At 40.1% G+C, this 21,172-nt stretch overlaps 1 protein-coding gene across 1 annotated transcript; it reads right to left on the bottom strand.

Annotated features, from left to right (window-relative positions):
• Window positions 1–17,635: 17,635 nt before the first annotated feature.
• LOC117294306 (D(2)-like dopamine receptor) lies at window positions 17,636–18,858 on the bottom strand. Its single transcript, XM_033776666.1, has one exon. It carries the CDS (start codon window positions 18,842–18,844, stop codon window positions 17,636–17,638), a length of 1,209 nt encoding a protein of 402 aa, XP_033632557.1. The 5' UTR covers window positions 18,845–18,858.
• Between the last annotated feature and the right edge of the window lie 2,314 nt (window positions 18,859–21,172).

Raw genomic sequence — 21,172 nt, 5'->3', positions numbered from 1 at the left:
ATCTATCTGAAGGTTTACTTTCCCTACTGACATCAAACTCGGTGAATTGCAGAGAGGTTTATGGAAAATGCCAGAGAAGTGACAACTCGGTCTATGATTTTATTTGTCTTTGATACCGAAGGTTGTCAACCTGCCATACAGCAGTGTGAGTGCTTTGAACTCTACTCATTCCCCGGTAACCTACCCTTTTGATGATACTGAGACTAAGACTTTTCCGTCTTGCTCTTATTTTTTTATTGCGATTAAACTCTTATCTGGGGCTTGACTGGGAAATACAATACAGCCGGCCCCTATTCAATTCGAATTTGCCTCTAAAGCGAATCACAGCCATTTCAATATATGCGAAGTACAGATCTAAAAATAGTTGACGTTTGGATCTCACTCGATGGTCATCCGCTTTCGAACCCGCATTTTCGCGATTGTCTACGCGTATCGTAAATCGTCGCTGTATGCGTAAAAATCGTCGCTGTAAGCGAAAGTAAATCATTGCTCTACGCAAGTAAATAAATCATCGCTCTACGCGCAAGTAAATTGTCGCTATATGCGCAAGTAAATCATCGCTCTATAGTACTTCGTAAATCATCGCTCAATTATAGATTTTGTCAACGTTTCATGTATACAATCTATTATTAAAGGGAAGACAGGGTAATACTCCAACTATTAAAGATCATAAACATTTGGTAAGAAGCAATGCAGCTGTTGAAAACCGTAAGCCTACCGTTTAATATTGCATTGTACAACTTTAATGTCTGCATTGGCTGCCTTACCTTCAAGAGTTCTTGTTATTGTTTTATGTTGTGTTGTTTGTACTATTTTTTTTATAAATATTTGGATTTCAGTAACATACTTTGCTGTGTAGAGGATATTCTTTTGGGAACTTTTCTTGCTATTCATTCTACCGCGGAGTAGATTTCACACCTTCTCGCCAACAGGTATTATTATAAGCTAGACCTCACAATGCAAACTATGTCTTCGAATCTTGTTACAAGTTCGTCCAATCCTACCAGCTGTATAGGTCAATAACCAAAATTATGGTTAGCGGTAGCGCTACTATATGCTGCATCCGACTTCATCAGCCAAGGCCAATAAGTGTTTCAACATTTACTGCCAAGCGAGCCTAAAGACATTAAAACCCACTCAATCTACAATTCAAAATTAGGCTATGAGTTCTTCCAATATAAACACTTCACACGATTTTAAGTGTAAGATTTCCCAAGCTTTTGAAGTTCTCTTTCAACCTGTAATACCACCGCTTGATTAACCCTTTCCTGGGTCGTAAACCTGTGTCTCAGAAGTCAGCGAAAAGATGGACGGCTAACTATGAGCCATCAATTGCTCATCAAAGGTGAGGCGAAGCCAGGTCATATCAGAGAGCTGAACGAGAATCTAAATGATACGATGGATCTGGACGGATCAACGGCAGACATTGACGGGAGTATCGACTCAATATGTCGGTCCAATGACTGACCTTTTTGGAGATCCATTTCGAGTTGTGGCGGGGAGAGTTTTCATTATTTTAAGACGAGTCGTTGACTTCTTTGGAATTTGTGTTGTTTATTTGGGAACCAACTAGCCCAAGCTGGGGTAGTGTAAATACACTTGGACAAAGAGGAAAGTATGGAGTATAGGTCGTTCTATGACTGACTTTTGGGGGATCCATTTTGGGGTTGGGCGGAAAAGGTTTCATTATTTTAACTTTCAAGATGAGCCGATGGCTTCGTTTGAATTGGTGTTGTCTTTTGGTGAATCACATGGCCCATAAGCTGGGGTTAAAGGTAAATGTACTTTTACTTGGATCAAGAAGAGACAATGATGAGAGTAAGGACTCAATAGGTCGGTCTAATGAATGAGTTTGTAGATCCTTTTCGGGTTGGGCGGGGAAGAGTTTGTATTATCTTTAGATTGGTCGATGGCTTCGTTGGAATTGGTGATGTTTATTTAGGAATCACAAGGCTCGTGAGCTGGGGTTAAAGGTAAATGTACTTTTACTTGGATCATGAGGAGACAACGATAAAACTATGGACTCAAAAGGTCAGTCTAATGGCTGACCTTTTTGAGGATCCATTGGGGCGGGGAAGAGATTTCATTTTTTTATTTTATTAAATGAGTCGCTGACTTTTTCTGGAATTGGTCTTGTTTTAGTGGGGTTATGACTAGTAAGTTGGGGTTAAAGGATTTGGGTACTTTTTTAAAACGTCCATAGATTTACATTAAACTTACAAGGTTTGAAGATAATGATAGTGGAAAGCTTCCCTTCAAATCTTACTTACTGAGGTGCTGTAGTTTTTGAGAAATGAGTAAGACAATGTCATGAAAATCCGTTTGTAAATTATTAAAATAATTTTCGTCTCATGAGACGAAAATTATTTTCTTGACATTGTTTTACTCATTTCCCAAAAACTACAGCACCTCAGCACATAGTATTTTCAGGGAAGCTTTTTACTATCATTATCTTCAAACTGTTAAAGTTTAATGTAAATCTGTGGACATTGTGTTTTTTGTCCTACAAAAGTTACATAGACCCTTTAAAGGTAGATGTACTTTAGGCCTGTACTCGGATTGTGTGGATTAATTTTTAATGCGTATCTTGTTAATAGCAAGCATCAATTATAAATAACAACCTCCGTAAATAAATAGACGGACCATTAAGTCTTAACAATGTCCTCGACAGTGCTTGCTGTGTGATAACTCATGCACCCATGCGGCGAAAGTACAACTGCGATCTCGCAACTCAGTGAGAAAATTGTGGTATCCACATTGACGCGTCAAAACCCTTTTCATACGAAGGCGGGAATGTTCTTTGAAATCACCACGTGGACAACCATAAGTGAAGGGTGTAACTTTTGACATTTTGCTGTGGTTGATATAAAAAGGATATAAAAACAGTCGTTCGGCGCAAATCAAAACAAAATGACACAAGAAGAGAACTTGGTCCATGAATGATAAATTAAGGTTAAGGACAATTTTAGAAAATCAGTAACCATGCTCTGTATGTACAATCCCGGCCATCACTTGATATAAACTGCTCACAAAAAGTAAGGAAACTTTTTTGAATCCAGTATATTTGTTACTATTTATTACTCTCTTTGTATATGGTATATATCAATGCAAAGCTGAATTGTTCCTCTTCAAAATGATACCACAATTGCAATGATTACATGTTGCTGGACTTGACCACGTTAATGAGAATGAGACAAAGTCACAAATCAAATGTGCCAAAATTAGCAACTTTGTGTTACCGTGTGAACAATCAAATTGACACTGTAATTCAAACAAGCAAGACAACTTACTGATCTTAATCCACTTTATTGAGACAAGAAGTCTGGTATAGAGCAAGACAACTTACTGATCTTAATACACTTTATTGATACAAGAAGTTCAGTAACGAGTGGATGGTCCGAAGGCGTTGATGACAGCCTGGCACCTTCTTCTCATGCTGCACAAAAGTCTTGTGATGCGCTGATGATGAGGGATGGCGTTCCATTCTTCATTAAGGAACCTGGTTAGGTCAGCCACAGTTGATGTGTTGGTGGTTCTGGCGCGGACAGCGAGGCCAAGCTGGTCCCACAGATGTTCCATGGGATTCAGGTCTGGACTGTTAGCGGGCCAATCCATCCGGTGCACCCCAACATTGTTCAGGTACCAGTCGGGCTCGATAAGGGCGAGCGTTGTCATCTTGAAAGATGGCATTTTGGTCCAAGAGTCTGCAAGTATGGGACTGCAATCGGCTGTAGAATATCGTCTTGCAAATACCCATCAAACAAGGTGTTTTTCAAGAGATAAGGGTTAACTGTGTGTGGTGATCTCACTGGTGCAAATCTTTGTGTAAACCATTAATGGTTCTGAAAAGCTTGATCGGTTTGATTATTGAGCATCACCTATTGACCATTTAGCACAGCCAACGGTAATTTTGGCACATTTGATTTGTGACTTTGCCTCATTGTTATTCGTGTAGCCAAGTTCAGCAACATGTAATCATTGCAAATGTGGTATCATTTTAAAGAGGAACAGTTCAGCTTTGCATTGATATATACCATATACAAAGAGAGTAATAAATAGTAACAAATATACTGGATTCAAAAAAGTTTCCTGACTTTTTGTGAGCAGTTTAGCAAACCGTGTGATTAACGACGCCGATATGTCTGCAAGAAGGCTCACCAAAATATTGTTTATCAAATTTAAATGTCAGGAATTTGTTCTTGGAGATGAATGAAAACTAAGCAGCATCCTCGGCAAATTGGATTTCTGATACATTATGGGGATATCAAGACCACGTGCGGGATGTTTTAACTTAAAATAACGGTTACTTTTTACTGTGGATCGACTTGCAGCCTGGATTCTGAGCGTCTCCACAGTTGACTAATCGCATTAGTCAATAACCGGGTAATTCTGAAATTGAACTTAATTTGATACCCTGTTGTTAAATTTAAGGTCGTCGGTTCTTAGCTGAGATTGTAAATGTTTTGTAGAAACATTGAGGGGCAATACTATTGCCAAACTGTACACATGCATTAAAGGTGACAGGATCAAGTTTAAGAGATGTTAAATTTGCATCGGGGATAAAGATATTAATTTTCGGTTTTTTTTTTACCCATACACCGATGTGTGTTAGCACTTATGATGTCATTAAAAGCTATTAACTGAGATAAAACATTTGTTTCATACTGACACATAAATAAGATTGGATACAGAGTAGAAAAGCAACTAATTAATCGTCACACGATTTGATCTACTGAAAGTCAATATGTAAAAAAAAAAAGTGATGCAAACAATGCTACTTTTGTTACTATGATTCAAATCAGACATGCTTGTTCCTTAAAAAATGTGGTTTTAAAGTTGGCACAATGGGTGTTGTCACAGTACAGATAAATGGCTCCTGCTTGAGGAGACTTGTACTGGGATAGGCCTTGCTTAAAACAACCCCATCTCAGAGCTATGTATCACAAGAGTGCAGTGCAAAGACACACCAGAAAGAGATGGATTGGTTATGACTGTCCACCTTCTATCAATTAGGAAGTTTCCATGCAATTTGCAAGGGAGGCTCTTGTCTCACATGTTGTGTAATTGCAGATAATCCTCGGATGCGGATGAGGAGGGGATTGTGATATCCGTTGATATTGGCTTGTGGACGGTAGAGATGAAGCGTCGTGACACGCTGTGTCATTGTCCTAATCCCATGTAACACTTGACTTGCCATTCGAGGTTCGGGTTTGAAACTTCACCCCGGGTGGCTTTGCCCTGAGCCGGGGGTATAAGCCCGGGTCTTGTACAGGACGAGGAACAACCTCCGTCCCACGGGAAATCTCATCGCGTTTCTTGACCTTCCGAAGGACGATGCTCTGTTTACACGATCCTGATTGGATCTTGGTTGTGAACATTGTGACGGGGTTGAGGTTGTGGAAGCATTATGTTTGGTAATGTAGACTCCGATTACAGTCCCCCGGGCTAGAGAGCTTCATTATTTTTAGTGGGATGTTGTCGCACTCATAATGTGAAGGAAATAATATTTGTGATAACAATATAAAAATCGCAACCCTGAGTGTGTTGAGTTCTGAGTGGAAGTCCCGACATTTTTTGACGAAATCACATTAGGTTTTGCAAGGCAAGAACTGTCCCCGATGTGTCATTGCCCCCATATTCTTTTGTTGAAGCAAGGTTCAAATGCGTAGACATATATCTTTAAATATAAGTGTTCAAGGCACGGGGAACAACTTGAATAAAAAACAAACTTGGTTATTTACTCACTTGATTATTTTGCTCACGTGCTTATTTGTTCACTTGCAAAAACGAAAGGTATAACGTTCCCTTTTAAAACCATATTCTGGTATAGTTTCAGCCATTTACCAATGTTCTCGATCGGCCACCATTAACGCACAAATTATTAACACGGGGCACGAGTAGGTTTCCTCGGCACTAATGATTAATCGAAACGTAGGTGCAAGAAAATGAAGACATTTCTTTATCCTAGATGAGTAGAAAACAAAGCAAAAATATGTCAAGCTGCATGCGCCGCCGTATCAAAGATGCCAAGGATTGTTTTATGTTGTGTGTGTTTTTTTTTTTTTTTTTTTTTTTTCGTTTTGAAGTGGAAGTTTAGCAGAGCGTGAATATGCATGCTAATACTTATGAAGGGGCTTCAACTGACTATTCCCGTGTCTTCAAGTGCAGTGTCGTTGAACTCAAGATTGAAGCCAGGGTCCCTAGGCGGGCTCTCGTCGCATCATGGGGCCGAACCGTCGAGTGTTTGTAGCGGGGAGGCAGGAAAATCCAAAGAAAATCTCCATGAAATTTTGAAAGTTCATTGATTTTTCTCCCGTTTTTATAATGTGTGTTTTTTTTTATTATTATTGAGGTATATTTTTTTTTATATGTATTTGGACGGGCTACCATTCCAGGTTTCTAGGGATCAATTCTTAACAGTTCAGCTTTCGAGTTGATCCCTCTACACTTTGAAGGAAAAACAACAACGGTTGGTACATCACAAACGGGTTTGTTTTTCTTCTTTAAAGCTACACGTGTATCAATTTAAAGCATGGGTGATGCAGTACGTGGATGCATTTCTTCCTTCAATATTAAACCAAACGTTTAAAGATTATCTTTAGACGGAAGGGATTTCACATTTGAATAATATAGTTTGTATAGTTCAGTGGGCATTTTCTCATTGCACCCTATGAGGGTCCTGTAAATTTCTACTGGAGCGTGTCAAGGGCACCAAGGCAAGGACATGGGGACATGAAGGCAATCTTCTTCGTTGCCTCACTGAAGTATCAGCCTTGCATCAGTTTAATGAATGGTGTTGGTTTTTACACGATGCACAATTGACATACCTCCCGTCCTATTCGATCAGAAAGCGTTGTCAGTACACATTTAAACTCATCCATATCCAAGCAGCACAAAGACGCCCGGACAACTTTTACTTTTGGTCCACGCGTGCACCTACGTCATGAATTTTTATTGATCTTCGGCCGTGACGTCTTACGACGTGCTTGGTAATTCACGAACATGCACAATACCGTTGTTATAGCATCATTTGGATATTCCTCTCCCGCGTGAAATAGGTGTGGTCTTCTATAATGTTCAATCGTTTTCTTTTTCTTTTTCCTTATTTTACTCTTTTTCTCTTACACAAGTTTCTGATAATTAAAGCACTCTGCCTAAATTTTCATAAAAATCGACAGCATCATTTTAGATTATTATTTCTAGGTGTTAACGAAACAAGATTTCCGTTCAAGTTACCAAAAGTTGTTTGGGGTTTCAAGATTCGGTATTAATAGTTTTAATAGTTTAGCTCAATCGTGGTGATCCCATCCTTGTTATTCAGGGTCTAACTATTAGAAGATGGCTGCCGTATAATGGGGACTTGGATCTCTCCAATTGTCTGGGTAAAGTTTCATCCGAATAATTTGGAATGTCCGGAGTTCTTTTTCATCAATTGTTGCTATTGTTTCAATAAATGAAACTCTTGGGTAAATCAATCAATCGGTCGATCGACATGGGTGTGAAGAACATTGGTAAGACTACAAAAATATCAATTTCCACGTATTACACGTAGCTTGGAAAGACGGTAATCGTGGAAAACTTCGCTTGAAATAGTCTGCCTGAAATGCTAGTTGATGAGATTGAGACAATTAATTGATTGCTTTTTGATCTCAAGAGTCTAGAATCCCGATGTCTTGCGAACAGTTTGAAGACAACCGTGGGGTTTTCACTACTTTCTTGGGACTTCGATGACCAATGGAGCTTCTACTTTCACGGGTTTGTAAATAGACCACGTTAACACAAAGAATGACCTTGTACAATCCAGGGGCCTTTCACGATAGCGGAATACTGCACTGGTCATGTGGGAAATTTAAACATTGTCATCATAATTTCAACATGAACTCAAAAGTTATAAAAGTAACTGCTAGAATTTTAAGATAAGTCCCCTGTCAATTTAAAAAACTTCTTTCAAAAATACGTACAGTGCACTGTCTTTGAAATGCCAGAGATACGTGCTGCAATTTTCTGAAAATTAAAGCGTTTTGATCCATCATTGCTCTCCAGTTCCTGTCGTATTATTTATTCATGAGAAAATATAGTTAGCTGTTGCAAACAACTTACCAACCAAAATTACCGAGGAAATAAATGCAAGAATTAGTTAATGACCCTAGCAGAGTCTTTCTCGAAGGTTAAATGACAACCCAACGTTCATGTTAATTGTGTTGTCATTTAGCTTTCGAGATCATTTAGCATCAGACCATTAATATTTCTTGCCTTATTTAGACATAATACAAAATGCCAACAGGTTGGACAGCGGCTGCCAAGGTCAGACAAAAGTTAAAACTGTCATCTTAAGATGCGTACGACCCGACCCCTGCCAACAATGCAAATATTCTGTGGCACCAAATCGCTCATGTCAGAGTTTGCATTTCAATGTATCGAATGCATACAAAAACTCAATATTATAATAATGTGGCTCAATTTATGATTATTCACTGACAGATGATAGTTTTGCACGATGCCGAAATTTGCTCATACGGGACGTATATCTGTGACGTACACGATGTTCTTATCCAACGTTCACACTAGCAGTAAAAGCCTTTGTAAAGAATCATACGTAAACAAGGGTTTGACGTAATTATTCTGTTGTCCTTTTTAACTTATACTTCCCCTCCTTGAAGTGCTCCAGTTAGCTCCCAAGGGGTAAGCATGTGTTATCGACCCCCATACTTGATACAGCGGAGTGAAAATGGTGACAGGGAAAAGTGTCCGGACCCAACAAAAATTCATGAAAATACATGAGGCCCACAAGTGGTCCCATGGTTCGCATGAGAACTGTTTTGGGGGTGGCGTTAAGAAGCGCTGACTAAACCTACCCCCCTAGCCCACGGCAGGGTTAAGCCTGCTAACGGGGCGGTATGAAGTGTTACTTTGATAAATTTAGCACCGTGGAGAAAGTGATGTGTAGGAGTAGACATTAGTTTGTCATCTTTTGCTTAGCTTTTTTGTCCACTTTTCCTTTTCTTTTTTGGTCTTTTTTTTGTGGGGGTGGGGGGTCGGGGTGGTGATATGTATACATCGGGCGTACAGAGAGAAAAACATCACACAAAACAAGGCGATCTCGCTCGTCCGTATCTCGTTTTGTTTTTTTTTCTTTCTGGGGTTAGATAAAAATGACTCAGATTTACCATCAAGTCGGCAGTCTAGGCCGGCTAATTTTCTATGCACAGGGCCCTTCTTTCTGCTTAACCGAATGCAGATAGCTCTTAGGTAATTCCCATTTTGCGGGATAAAACAACCAGTTTTCGCGCCACAGCCTTAGGGGACTTTCCCCCAACTATCTCGCTGTGGCTGATGGATGAACCAGGAATTAACATTCTGAGCTTATTCCCCATCGACGTCGGTTATTCCTCGTGCTTGAGAAATGAATACGCTAAAAGAATCTCGGCAGCTGCACGGGATTGGTGTTTATAATTAATACTCTAGAGACAATTTCTCCTCGTGGCTGACTTGTTTGTGTAGAAAGCTGCAGAAAGAATCGTCAGCAGAAGAAGAACAAAATATGACATACTCTGTGAAAAGATAAACTGAATTTCGGCAATATTGTTTGTTGTCTTTGTAAATATTCTACGGAATGAAAATCATTGTTGTTTCAATTGAACGTAAGTGTTGGTGTAAATAGAGTGTTTATTGTTTCAATGCAATGTATAAATATTGGTGTAAATAGAGTGTTTATTGTTTGAATGCAACGTATAAACATTGGTGTAAATAGAGTGTTTATCTCCAGGGGTTTGGTCGCGTGCGAACAAAGTTCCCCTCACTTTATTACTTACGAAATACCTAGAACAAAACGCTATCTAGGGTAATATTTTATTCATTTCATTCATCATCTAGAACGCTGGACGGAGATGAACTTTGTTATTTTTAGTTCTTGAATGCACCATTCGTCTACAATTACAAAATACTATAAGCTGGTTGCAAAATACATAATCCTAGGGCTGAAATGGTTTAATAAAAAATACTCGATTCTTGCAACAATTAAACTATTTTTGTCGGTTGTCGTGGTGGGTTAGGTTGAACTAATTTGAAGATTTATTAATTTTTGTTAGAATATTAAAGATTGCCTTAAACAAATCAAAAGTATAACTGGAAACCGTTTTGAGAAGTTCATAAGTTCAACGAGAATGTTGTTATACGCTTGATGGACTATACCTTTCCTCTAGCGTAAAACTCTCGACTGGGTTTCTTCTTCAATGTTCCAGTGGGATTGTAACATTATTTTAGTTTAGATTTTAATGGAAATGTCCTTTGCAATGTTTCGAGGTGTATAGAGGATTGTATGTGAATAAATGGACGGTATGTCACCGTATGTAACTCTGGGGAGGCAGGCAAATTGGAACGCTTGATCTGAAAATCTACCGGTATTTGAACCAGAATTCCCTTAACTCTCCCTATAGATTTGCTTCGTGACAGTGGCTAATTAAGGTTGGATAATTAAATTCAGGCACCCCTCTTTTGTTATCTAGGAGCGGCATCTGCCAAAGACTGCGCAAGATTAGCGGGTGCAGTGCGTGCGTGGTCGCGGGGTAATTGTTTTCCGTGTCGTGTGGAGCTCGGGTGTCGTGATCCTTTAAGCTGCAAATTATTCATTCACTCCTTTAGATGGGATATTTTGAGGAAATTAGCGAAACACATTACTGAAAGGGGTGTATACTTCCTGGGAGTTTGGATGGCAACTGCATCATAGAACTTTCTTGTTTTTTAAAGGCCCTCTGTGAAGTGGTTTTTGAGAAAGGGGTCACTTCTCATTTAAAACTTATTAAAAGGCTTCATGCGTTAAGCCTTGCAACAAGGGAGTTTTTCCTTTCATCGTTCTCTTGCAACTGCGATGACTTATTGAGCTCCAATGTTCACAGGTTTGTTATTTTATGCATAGGTTGGGATACACCAAGTGAGAAGACTGGTCTTTTACATCATTAACCAAGATGAGTTGTGTCTGATGCATTTGAAGGGACATTTTCAATTAATCAGTGGTGATTACGCAGAAATGACTGACGACTGTTACCAGAGAGCAGGATTGTCGTTTTTTTGTTTTGCTCTGAAAATAGTTGCACAGCAGCAGTCAACTGCAAACATCTGCAGCAAGACCGTACTGGGATGCCAATCTGTCAACAAATTATGTAAGGACCTCGGAGTTCTCACAGATAAACTGAAGCCATGCAAAGCGCATGGACCTAAATTGCTTGTCGACAGAGGGCGCCGGGTGCAGGCATTCCGAATCGTGAATACTCGTGATAAAAAAAAATGAGTAATAATAATCTGGTTGAGGTTCTCGTGACTTTTTCTTAATTTCATGTTATCAACAGCACCCTGCACCAAGTGTCAGATACAAATCGACAACACCCTTTCCAAAAAGGGAAAACTGGATCAGGAAAAACGTACGAAGTCCTTGCATTTTTAGCTCTCTGTGTAATGTGGGGTCCTTTTGTAAGTAGACTATCATGTAGATGGCTATGGACGTATACCTGCAAAGCACATAGTCTTATTTGTCTGTACATTGAACAGTGTGTCTGAAAACCAGAGGCCTTAATGACGCTCAGGTGGCACACCTCGATGTTTAGCGAGTAGCACCGAGGTGTGCCTCCATTGCCCCCGGGGGTCTATACGGTCACGACTTACCCATCGTAAAGGACGAGATTGTCACGCCTCTCGGAGGTTGTCGACCTGAACTACGGACTCGTGAGGAAACACAAAAGTGATGAGAGTTCGTCCTGCTGCTTGTCACAGTTTATGATTGTTTCTGGTCAAATTGCTCGGAGCCACGATGTGTCTTTCGGAGTAACTAAGCTTGTAGCTATATTTTGTTTGTTGGTGTTTTTTAATTGTTTAAACAGAATTTATATTGCGCACTGAGGATCACAGATTCCACAATGCGATTTACACCAATAATTTTATTAAAACACAAGACAAGCAGCATGTAAAACAGTATTTAGAAATACAACGTAATTTCAATGAAAGGGTAAACCTCCAATATTGACAATAGTAATGAGCGAAGAGACCTCCAATATTGACAATAGTAATGAGCGAAGAGACCTCCGGAGCTCTAAGTTGGGCCCCAATATTTCTTATAAATATTTGTACCTTTTTTCGTTGACTTTCGTTATCGTGTACGAAACAAAGGTTTTGTTGCAAAAGTTGCAAGAGACACTATTTCTAATGACGCCGAAATCAGTAGCTGAGTCGTTTCGTAAAAAGTTCCTTTGAGCCAAAATTATAGTTTTAATTTATCACCGAACATGACGCGAAACTCTTCATTCAAAATCAGAGTTATTTCCCTGCTCAAGAGGGCGCTATACAGCCTTGGCACAGCCACGACACGAATGGCCAGGACCTGCTGTCAGCTAATGCGGCTAGATTATTAAATTGTTATCTTATGAGTCTCAGCCAGACTAAGTACAATAATCGGTCGATGCTAAAAAAAAACCTTAATAATTGGGCTTCAATTCAGTAAACTGAAATTAATATCAAGCGATATCTTCAATGTGAGAGCTAGCAGCCACAGGTGGTGGGCGCAGACATGCAATAAAAAAAGTCCACGGGTTAGGGTTGACCCTCCACTTACCCCCCTTTATCACCGAATATACCCCTTCATTCTCGTCTGCCCCATCGTCCTGTAAATCGACACCACTAGCCCCACTTCGATCCCAATCGAATATCTCGTATGTAGGTTAATGACGGCAGAGGGATGTGCACATATTGACTCATTTAATGACATTTTCGGCAGCGAGTTTTTAAGGATTGAAGACATTCTCTCTTGGGGGACCTACGTGATGCCAGAAGCTTATTCTTTAGGGATGCAAACTATTCAATTTGCTTTTATGTTACTGAATGCTGGAGGAGGGTACCATTTAGATGGGTATACGTTTCCCCGTTCGCTTCAAATTGCCAATGATGTCCTGTTTAACAAGATATTGCATTGCACCCACAAGGATAAAGAACATACTCGTCGCCAAGAACTATTCACATTCCTGTTAAAAAGAACAACACAAATAAAGCCTGCCATCCTCGAGGCTTCTGGATAATTGTTTGATTATTTTACTCAACTTCCCCACACAGTGGTACAAAATTAATTAAAAGGTTGATGGTTTAGTCAACAGATGGCGTTTTGGATGGCAAATAAGTTTAAAGGCAGGGTATCCTTTTTTACATCCTATTAGTTGTTTCAGTCCTATTTAAATGAAACCAGTCCTATTTAAAGCGATTACCAAGCGTTTACCTTCCCTTTAATCAACTGTTGGCAATGTGCCCTCTCTTTTGTTCTTCCAGTTGTGAACAATCTATGGAACCAAACCGAGAATGGAGGGCAGCATATAGTCTGATCCCCAATGTGTAAAAGTAGAATACGAATTCATTGACGCTAAAAAGCCCACTGGACACGCGACGAAGAAGTTATCGTCATGATAAAGGTCAGTAACTATCGAAATCGAGACACTCACTGTTAAAAGTAAAGTACACACCTTTGGTTTTAGGAACCGTTCGATTGCTTTAATTCTAAAACTAAACTGTTCATATTTCATTTCAAAGGAACTGCAGCTGATGATATCAAGAAACAATGGCCTTTAGAGGAATGTGGTTTCAGAGGGATTCAAAAAGATTCGATCCGAGAAATATTCCCACATGAAACGCTTCTCACATTGTGTATTTCAATTACGGATTATTGTTACTGCTTGGACATAAGCGCTCCAGATTTTAGGCAATGTCTCAAAAAAATGCTACCACCTTTTGAAAATGCACGACTCAATGGTATTAGCCATGTTGTAAGTGCGCATGCACGAAATGCAATTTACATAAACCATGGCAAGCCAATAATTACAAGCGGTGCATAACACATTCACCTTCGTGTCGCATAACTCAACTGTCTCACGTTTCCGTAATTGCACACGTAAATGCCTCACTCTTAAAAATCTCTGTTTTTACAGAATCCAACACAAAAATCCTTCGGTAAACAAACGTGCTTGGGACGGGACAAACTTGTCCAAACACTTTCCAGTTCGGTGTCTGAGTATTTATCCAAGTAGAGAGAAGATGTTTTAGTACAAGTGGTCTCCAGCCGCGTAATGTCAATACTGTTTAGAGTTTGGAGATCTACAAAAACTAAGTTGTGCGGAGATGTGGAAACGGGGTCGACAACTACAGTCCCATCGTTGCGTGGATTCCATACTAGTTGGTGTTTGGAACAGGAAATAGACCTTGTCATCGCAAACTTTTGAAATATGGGAATGATAATATTTTAACAAAATATTAACCTGGAGGGATAAACAATTAGGATAACATTGAAGGGGGATTGGACATTACACAACTCGCAGTGTGACGAGTTGCATCTACACTGTAAATTACGTTGACAGAAAAACAAAAGATGACCTACCTTTAAATGCAACTAGTTTCGTATTCGTGTTTTTATTTAACAGATGGATGTTTGACAAGGGAGGGCGCTAGTCAGGTTATCCGGGGCAGAGCTGTGTCTTTTGGATTGTTCATAGCGTAGGCATGGATCATAGATTCAGACTTCTGTAAACTCGTTCTGTACTTGGTTTCCTCTGTCTTTGTGTAGTTAAGAGTTATTATGTTTTACAGGTTAAAAGCAATCAATATCAGTGCCATGGCTAGAAAAGTTGGAGAGATTGCAAAATATATCAATCTTATAATTAGTGCGCTCTCTGACGGAAAGTACCTCGTAATGGCTGTATTTATCCCTGTGGCGTGGTCCTCACGTGACGTGTGTTAACGCCCAGAACTACATTGGCAACAGTCTATCTTAGCAATAGCCTCAGTGACGTCTTTTACCAAGACTTGTTATGGTACCGGCTGGGGATGCGTCTAATAATGTAAGGTTTTCCCTTGGCTGTATTGAGTCCAGTACAGATCGCACCCTTAAAATGAAACCATACAAATGCTCACTTTGTTTTGTAAACTATTGGACATAACCCCCGTGAGTTTCATACAGTAATGGATGGCTAGCTAGCTGGAGGTAATTAGTAGATGAATGTCTGGAATAATAATGCAATCATTGGATGAAATTGCTTCCACAGCAGGGAAGACTTATTAAGAAAGTATAAACCTTGGGTTAATTGTGATGCATTGTTTCACTGTACACGAGTTGATTTCAAGGCACAGTGTACATCTGAGGAAGACGTCCTTTCTCACTTAAAAAAACATTAAAATACTTCAGGCCTGAAGCCATTTTTCGGCATCTAAAAGCACACAAACTTGTGCAACGAGAGTGTCACTCTGTAATTTTTCTCTTGAAACTGCGTGATTAATGAGACCAAATTTTCACAGAGTTGTTATTTTTTATGCATATGTTGGGTTTCACCAATTGGGATCGCTGGGCTTTGACAATATTACAACATTTCCAGTGCCTTTAATTATACGATCCCTTTTTATCCTTCCATTGAGATGAACGTGCACGAGCATGCAACGGACAGTACAGTATTTTCACTTTTTCATATCAATCATTGTCACTAACAACATTTACAAATTTAATGAGGCGGTTTCAGAGCATGTCATGCATCGCTCATATAAAAATAATGATCTGGGCAAGTTATTCAAACTGCTGAACACTCATTGACTCTAAATGTTTTCTAAGTGAAACACAATTATATGGCATGACATTTTGATTAATTGTTAGTATAAATAGTTTAAATTGCCTACATAAAAATGTGATGGTGTCTGGCCTTGAGCTTTTGTACGTTTTCGTTTTGAAATAGCCTATTCTGTCAAAACTTGTTCAAAGAAAATATTCTTTGAAAATATGTTTATAGCTAGCCATGTAGCTTCAAACATGTTTAGGTACCATCGTGTTTATGTACCATGACAAGCTTGTTTCACTTCGCTTCTATAAATGATGACGTAATTTACCACGTCATGGTTTCACAAAGTTCGATCCACAGGTCGTAATTCATGAAGTCAACTCGATGTTACGTTTAATATTACGATCAACATGTCTGAAATATCAACGCGATAGTCGCAATATTAAAGTATAGTCACAAATATTGACGTAATTGTCAGGTCAAATTTCACGAATATCATCACTCAATAAAAATTAATACCGACGTTACTAGTTCAGTCAAAGATATTTATTTATATTAAAATAAGCGGTACTATACTGAAGAATAGTGCATCTATCAGCCTTGAAAGATTGATAGCGAGTTTGCCGTTGTACAAATTTACAACACAATACCATTACCATGAACTCAACATTCGGGTTTTGTTTTTAGTTTTGTTTCAATATGTTTTGAATGCACTGTTGTCGATTGCCTGTCTATCTTTACCTCATGGTCATTTATTAACAGTGCATGCTTCCCGAACCGCTCGATCATACATTATTTGGGAGTTTGGTTATCCATTCCTTTTATGAACAGTGTCGCAAACATAAGCTGTGGGTCAGCCATTGAGCAGCTAAAGTGCATTCAACAAAGGTTGGAGACTTGTAATTTGTCCCTTCTCACAATGAGGAATCTATCTGTTGGAAATTGTGTATATCGATTACAAAATAACTTGACATAGTCCCTCCCTCTTACACTTCTGCAATCAATTGTTGCACTAATTTGCAGGGCCCAATTTCATAAAATTGGAAAACAAGCAAGGAAAAAAAAAAAAAAAAATAGTGGAGCTCCAGTTGCAACATTGTGAACTTTATGAAATTTTGGCCGACAACTGGTTTTCGAATGGCAAGATTTTCCTGTCATAGCAAGTTTTAATGCTAGCAGTTTTTATGAAAGTGGATCCAGGTTTCATCCGGGTATCGCTTCGTCATCGTACATTGAATATAACGTCCTTGTCATAGTCTTAGCTATAATTATATCTGCAATTTTTGATACGGCCCAACTGTTGAAGACCAATGGTTCATGACGCAACATGTGAATTCGTTATAGTCCGGGTGGTTTCATGCCCAACATCGGAACTCCTTTAGATTGATTGGGTCCAACGTCGGAATCCGGAACTCTTGCTGCATCAACATTTTGACGCCAATTAATTTTTCATTTCAAGTACATCGATAAATAAATACTCTATGTTTGGTCTGGATAAATGGTTTCTGTCATTCAGGGAACAATCCAACCGTATCAATGGAAGTGACGCGAAGCTTGCAATGACAAATATTACTGTATAAATACCTGCTAATTAAGGTTCGCCAGCCAAATTTTTGTGTCACTCCTTGCCATAGACGGCTTTCTTTTCACGTCAGTTTGTTTTGCTGCTGTTGTTTTTGTTGGTGAAGTTTCTGTTGTTGCTTGGATTATACATTTTGTTGCTATCTATGAATTGTATTCATACATTTTAACATTCTTGTTTTCAAGAATAATTTCGAAAAATGTGAGTTTTTAGCACATTATTATTGAGGTACAACGGAGGAAATTTTGAATTAAAATCCCAACCTCTATTGGTGGCAAGACATCACTACCCGTGGTGGCTCTCTAAGGAGTGTGTGGCGCTGCAAGCAAGCCAGCGATGGGTTTAAGAAATAATTACATGGAGTGAGTGATTGCTCACCTCCATTCCAACGTTGTTCACCGCGGAAATAAAACCTTTCACCTATTGCTCTTTTTAAAAACATTTTAGTTATTATTTGTGTGAACCCTGTTACAAGATCAGTTCTCTATCGACTTCGCCTACACCGTAAAATTTTGTGGAACGCTTGGCGAAATTCATCATTAAACACGGTATAGATGATGGGGTTTAGGGTGGAGTTGCACCACCCAACCCATGTGAAGACGCGGTAAAGTGTTGGCACAGCCTCACACGGCATAAGGCTGGATGAGCATAGAGGGTTGAAAATACTGTGAAGTGTGAAGAATGGAAGCCAGCAGACTATGAAGGCACCGACAACAATGCCGATGGTACGGGCTGCTCTCCTCTCGTGCACTAGGGAGATCCGCGACTGGGCTTTGGCTCTGGTGGATAGCATGTCCGCTACGGAGTCAACACCCTCTAGTCGGAGTCCGGGTCGCCTAGCCAGGGGGTTCACAGGAGGGGCCGCCTCCCCGTTGGCACTGCTCGGACCTGCCTCAACACCGTGACTGCCGTCCGGACTAAACTTGTTCGGCGTGACTTGGGGTGTTTTTGAGACGGTTCTCACTGGGGCTGGTCCGATGGCCCGCCTCGCTCGCCTCTTGGCAGCGTCGTAGATCTTAAAGTACACCACGAGTATCACCAGGCAAGGGATGTAGAATGAGAACACAGAGGAGCATACTGCATACACGGTGGCGTTCACATAGACAATGCAAGACATGTTCTCATCAACGAGTGTCAGGAATAGAGCAGGACCGGACACGAATGAGGACAAAAGCCACACAAGAGCAATGCGGCTGAAGGCCATGTTTCTTGTTCTCTTCGCAACGTACTTAATGGGTGCCGTGATGGCACTGAAACGATCCACAGAAATGGCACAGAGGTGAAAGATTGAGGATGTTGAGAGCATGATGTCAAGAGCCGTCCAGACCCGGCACAGAGCCTGGTGGAGGTACCACTTCCCACCGGTGATCTCCAGGTACAGGGCAAACGGCATGATGGCGGTGCAGACTAGTAGATCGGCCAGGGCCAGAGACACCACGAAATAGTTGGCCACAGTGCGAAGATTTTTGAACTGTGTGACGGCAAGACAGACCAAGATGTTACCGAGAACTCCCGTCACGATGACGAGGAGAATGATGGTCACGGCGGCAACTGATACCGGTGGAGGGGGGCCGCTGGTCGGTCGGATGGACGGTGTCGAATTTAGGTCAGGGGTGAAATTGTAAGATCCTTCCATGGTAACGACTGTAATGCAAATCCCTGTCACGATGTCCACGAATTGTAAATGACGCATTCAAGGCAGCTTTTCCACCCTGATTGCTTGATTTGTTGCGAAGCAGCACAAATATGCACTTAAAGTTAGACTTGCAGCATTGGTAATTTATCTTTGACAATTTGATCAGCGTCGATCCAAACACTCGGTGCAATCCCTGTGAGTGATCACCGCGAAATATTGTCAAAGTTTAGGCACGCTACAGTGATTGAAGAGCTGCACACTGCGTTGCTTCCAGAATAAACGTGTACATAATATCACTGATAAAACATGAACCGTCTTCTTTTTTTTCCTCATTCGTCAAACGGATTTGATAAATAATATTCAAATGAATCTGGAGGGTGTAAAGCAGTTTGGTTTTCCTAAAACGATGATGTTTACTTAAATGTCCACTGTAGAAGGATACAGTTCAATGGAGCGAGGCTGGCTCGATGCGGCGCAGTGCAACTTGCATTAAATGATCCCTGCTTGTCAATCTCTTCAAGACATCTTTTTATAGCAATAGAAGTAGTCCTTGTATCTTACACTCTCTCCCCTCACTGTGTCTCTGTCTATCTCCTTCAAGACAGCCTTTTATATCGGCTCTGGTTGTTCCAAGCACTCATTTACAAAACCATCTCAATCATTCCAATCATCCAGTGCGCCAAGTCAGTCATCGTAATGACATAATTACATCATATCTAAACGATATTCCTCACGTTGCATCGCGATGATGACGTCAGACAAGCTTGTGACCGTGTGGCTAAATGGCCCGAGAAGTCCCGGCTCAAGATTGTTCGTGTGAAGAGATTTCTGATGTGAGCTAAACGATTGATTTTAATATTTGTCCTCAATTAAAGGCCTACTTTGTGAGATTGCAGTTGCTCCATGGATGTGAGGAGACAAATGGCTTCGTTACTACTTGCAACACAACAATCAACATTGATGTGCAAGTCATTAGGTGAGTTGAATAACAATCGTAGTATGATGGGTTGGAGGTCTACACTGCCAATGTAAACCTTCGTTTTCTTAATTAGAAGAAGCATAATCAAAGCAAACTTATTACCTGTGCGAGCAACAGCGAGAATAGCAAACATGTTTTGAGTTCATCGTGTACTAAGTACATGTTCAACTGTGACAGCATTGTTTATATGAGCTGTGTGTGCTGCAAAACTCAAAAATACAACAAGGGCCGGCGAAGCAATATCTTAATTCACTATCGGCAAAAGGCAGCCCGGGTTCCGATGTTTGCATAAAATATGTTGCTCAATATCGCTTTCATAACACCACCAGCTCGCCACTGCTGCAAACATCTCGCTTCTTGTTAACGTTGCCATAGCACACCTCGCTGGGGCAATACCTGATGAAAATTGTTCCCTCGCAAGCAAGGGTGGGACCTGGGACAGTGTCGTTCTCATTCTGAACGTGCTGCGATATTAATTGTGTATTTGGTGTTCTTTGTTCTTCGCAGGACGTGGCTAACTTAGCCACCTACTTCAAATAGACACTGTAATTAAGGAGCCTTCGCCAATGACGCAATTACGCCGGTTTCTGGTTATTTCTTCTTCGATCGGTTTACGCTGAAAGGTGACTGTGCAAACTTCAACTTACCTGGAACTATTTCCCCTAAAAGCCAAATGTTGAATAATCAGCGCGCTGTCTTGGATAGGGGTTGTATTACACACCACCATCTTCGTCGTGTACCTTGTATGATCATAGAGAAAGGACAACGATGTAGCAATGATAAAGGACGCTTATCATTATATTAAAAAGGAACCTGGCTATTCAGCACTTCTGCCCTCAGTTTGAGTTTAGGCCCACAATGCTTTGAATAGAGGTAAAAGTATGGCTGCACTATGGTCCAGAATTAGAACAGTGGTCTGAAATAAATAGCTGAGTAATTACTTATGTTCTGTTAAAAAAAAAAAAAAACTATTTTTAGAATTTGATGTAATTTCGACCCCCAAAATGCATATTACACCTAAGATAAGTACGTTTTTGTTTTGCCATTTTCATAACGACTCTATCTGTCAGAAAATGAGGGAATCCCAAAATAATTAGTTCGGCCCCTCCAACGATTTGTTTCGTGTAGTTATTTACATTTTCTTTTCCCTGCCCCCTCCTAACCAAATCAATGTAATGACCCCAGTTGATTGACAACCCCTTTAGGATGTGTGGCAGGGTCTGAATTAGCATACCACACTAAACAAAATAAAGACTGCCAGACACTGGTGACTGCGGCTTTCAATTAATTTCAAGATTTGAATGAACAAGTTGATTGAATTGTGAATTATTAATTTCCATTAATTATCTGTCTATGTTTAGAGTTTCCAATTCACGCTGGGCTTCTGAAGAAGAAAAACACGATCT

Source organism: Asterias rubens, chromosome 9, assembly GCF_902459465.1.
Source record: "Asterias rubens chromosome 9, eAstRub1.3, whole genome shotgun sequence".
Lineage (NCBI taxonomy): Eukaryota > Metazoa > Echinodermata > Asteroidea > Forcipulatida > Asteriidae > Asterias > Asterias rubens.
The sequence above is the reverse complement of the archived record's forward strand: the minus strand, read 5'-3'. Positions and strand labels throughout refer to the sequence as shown.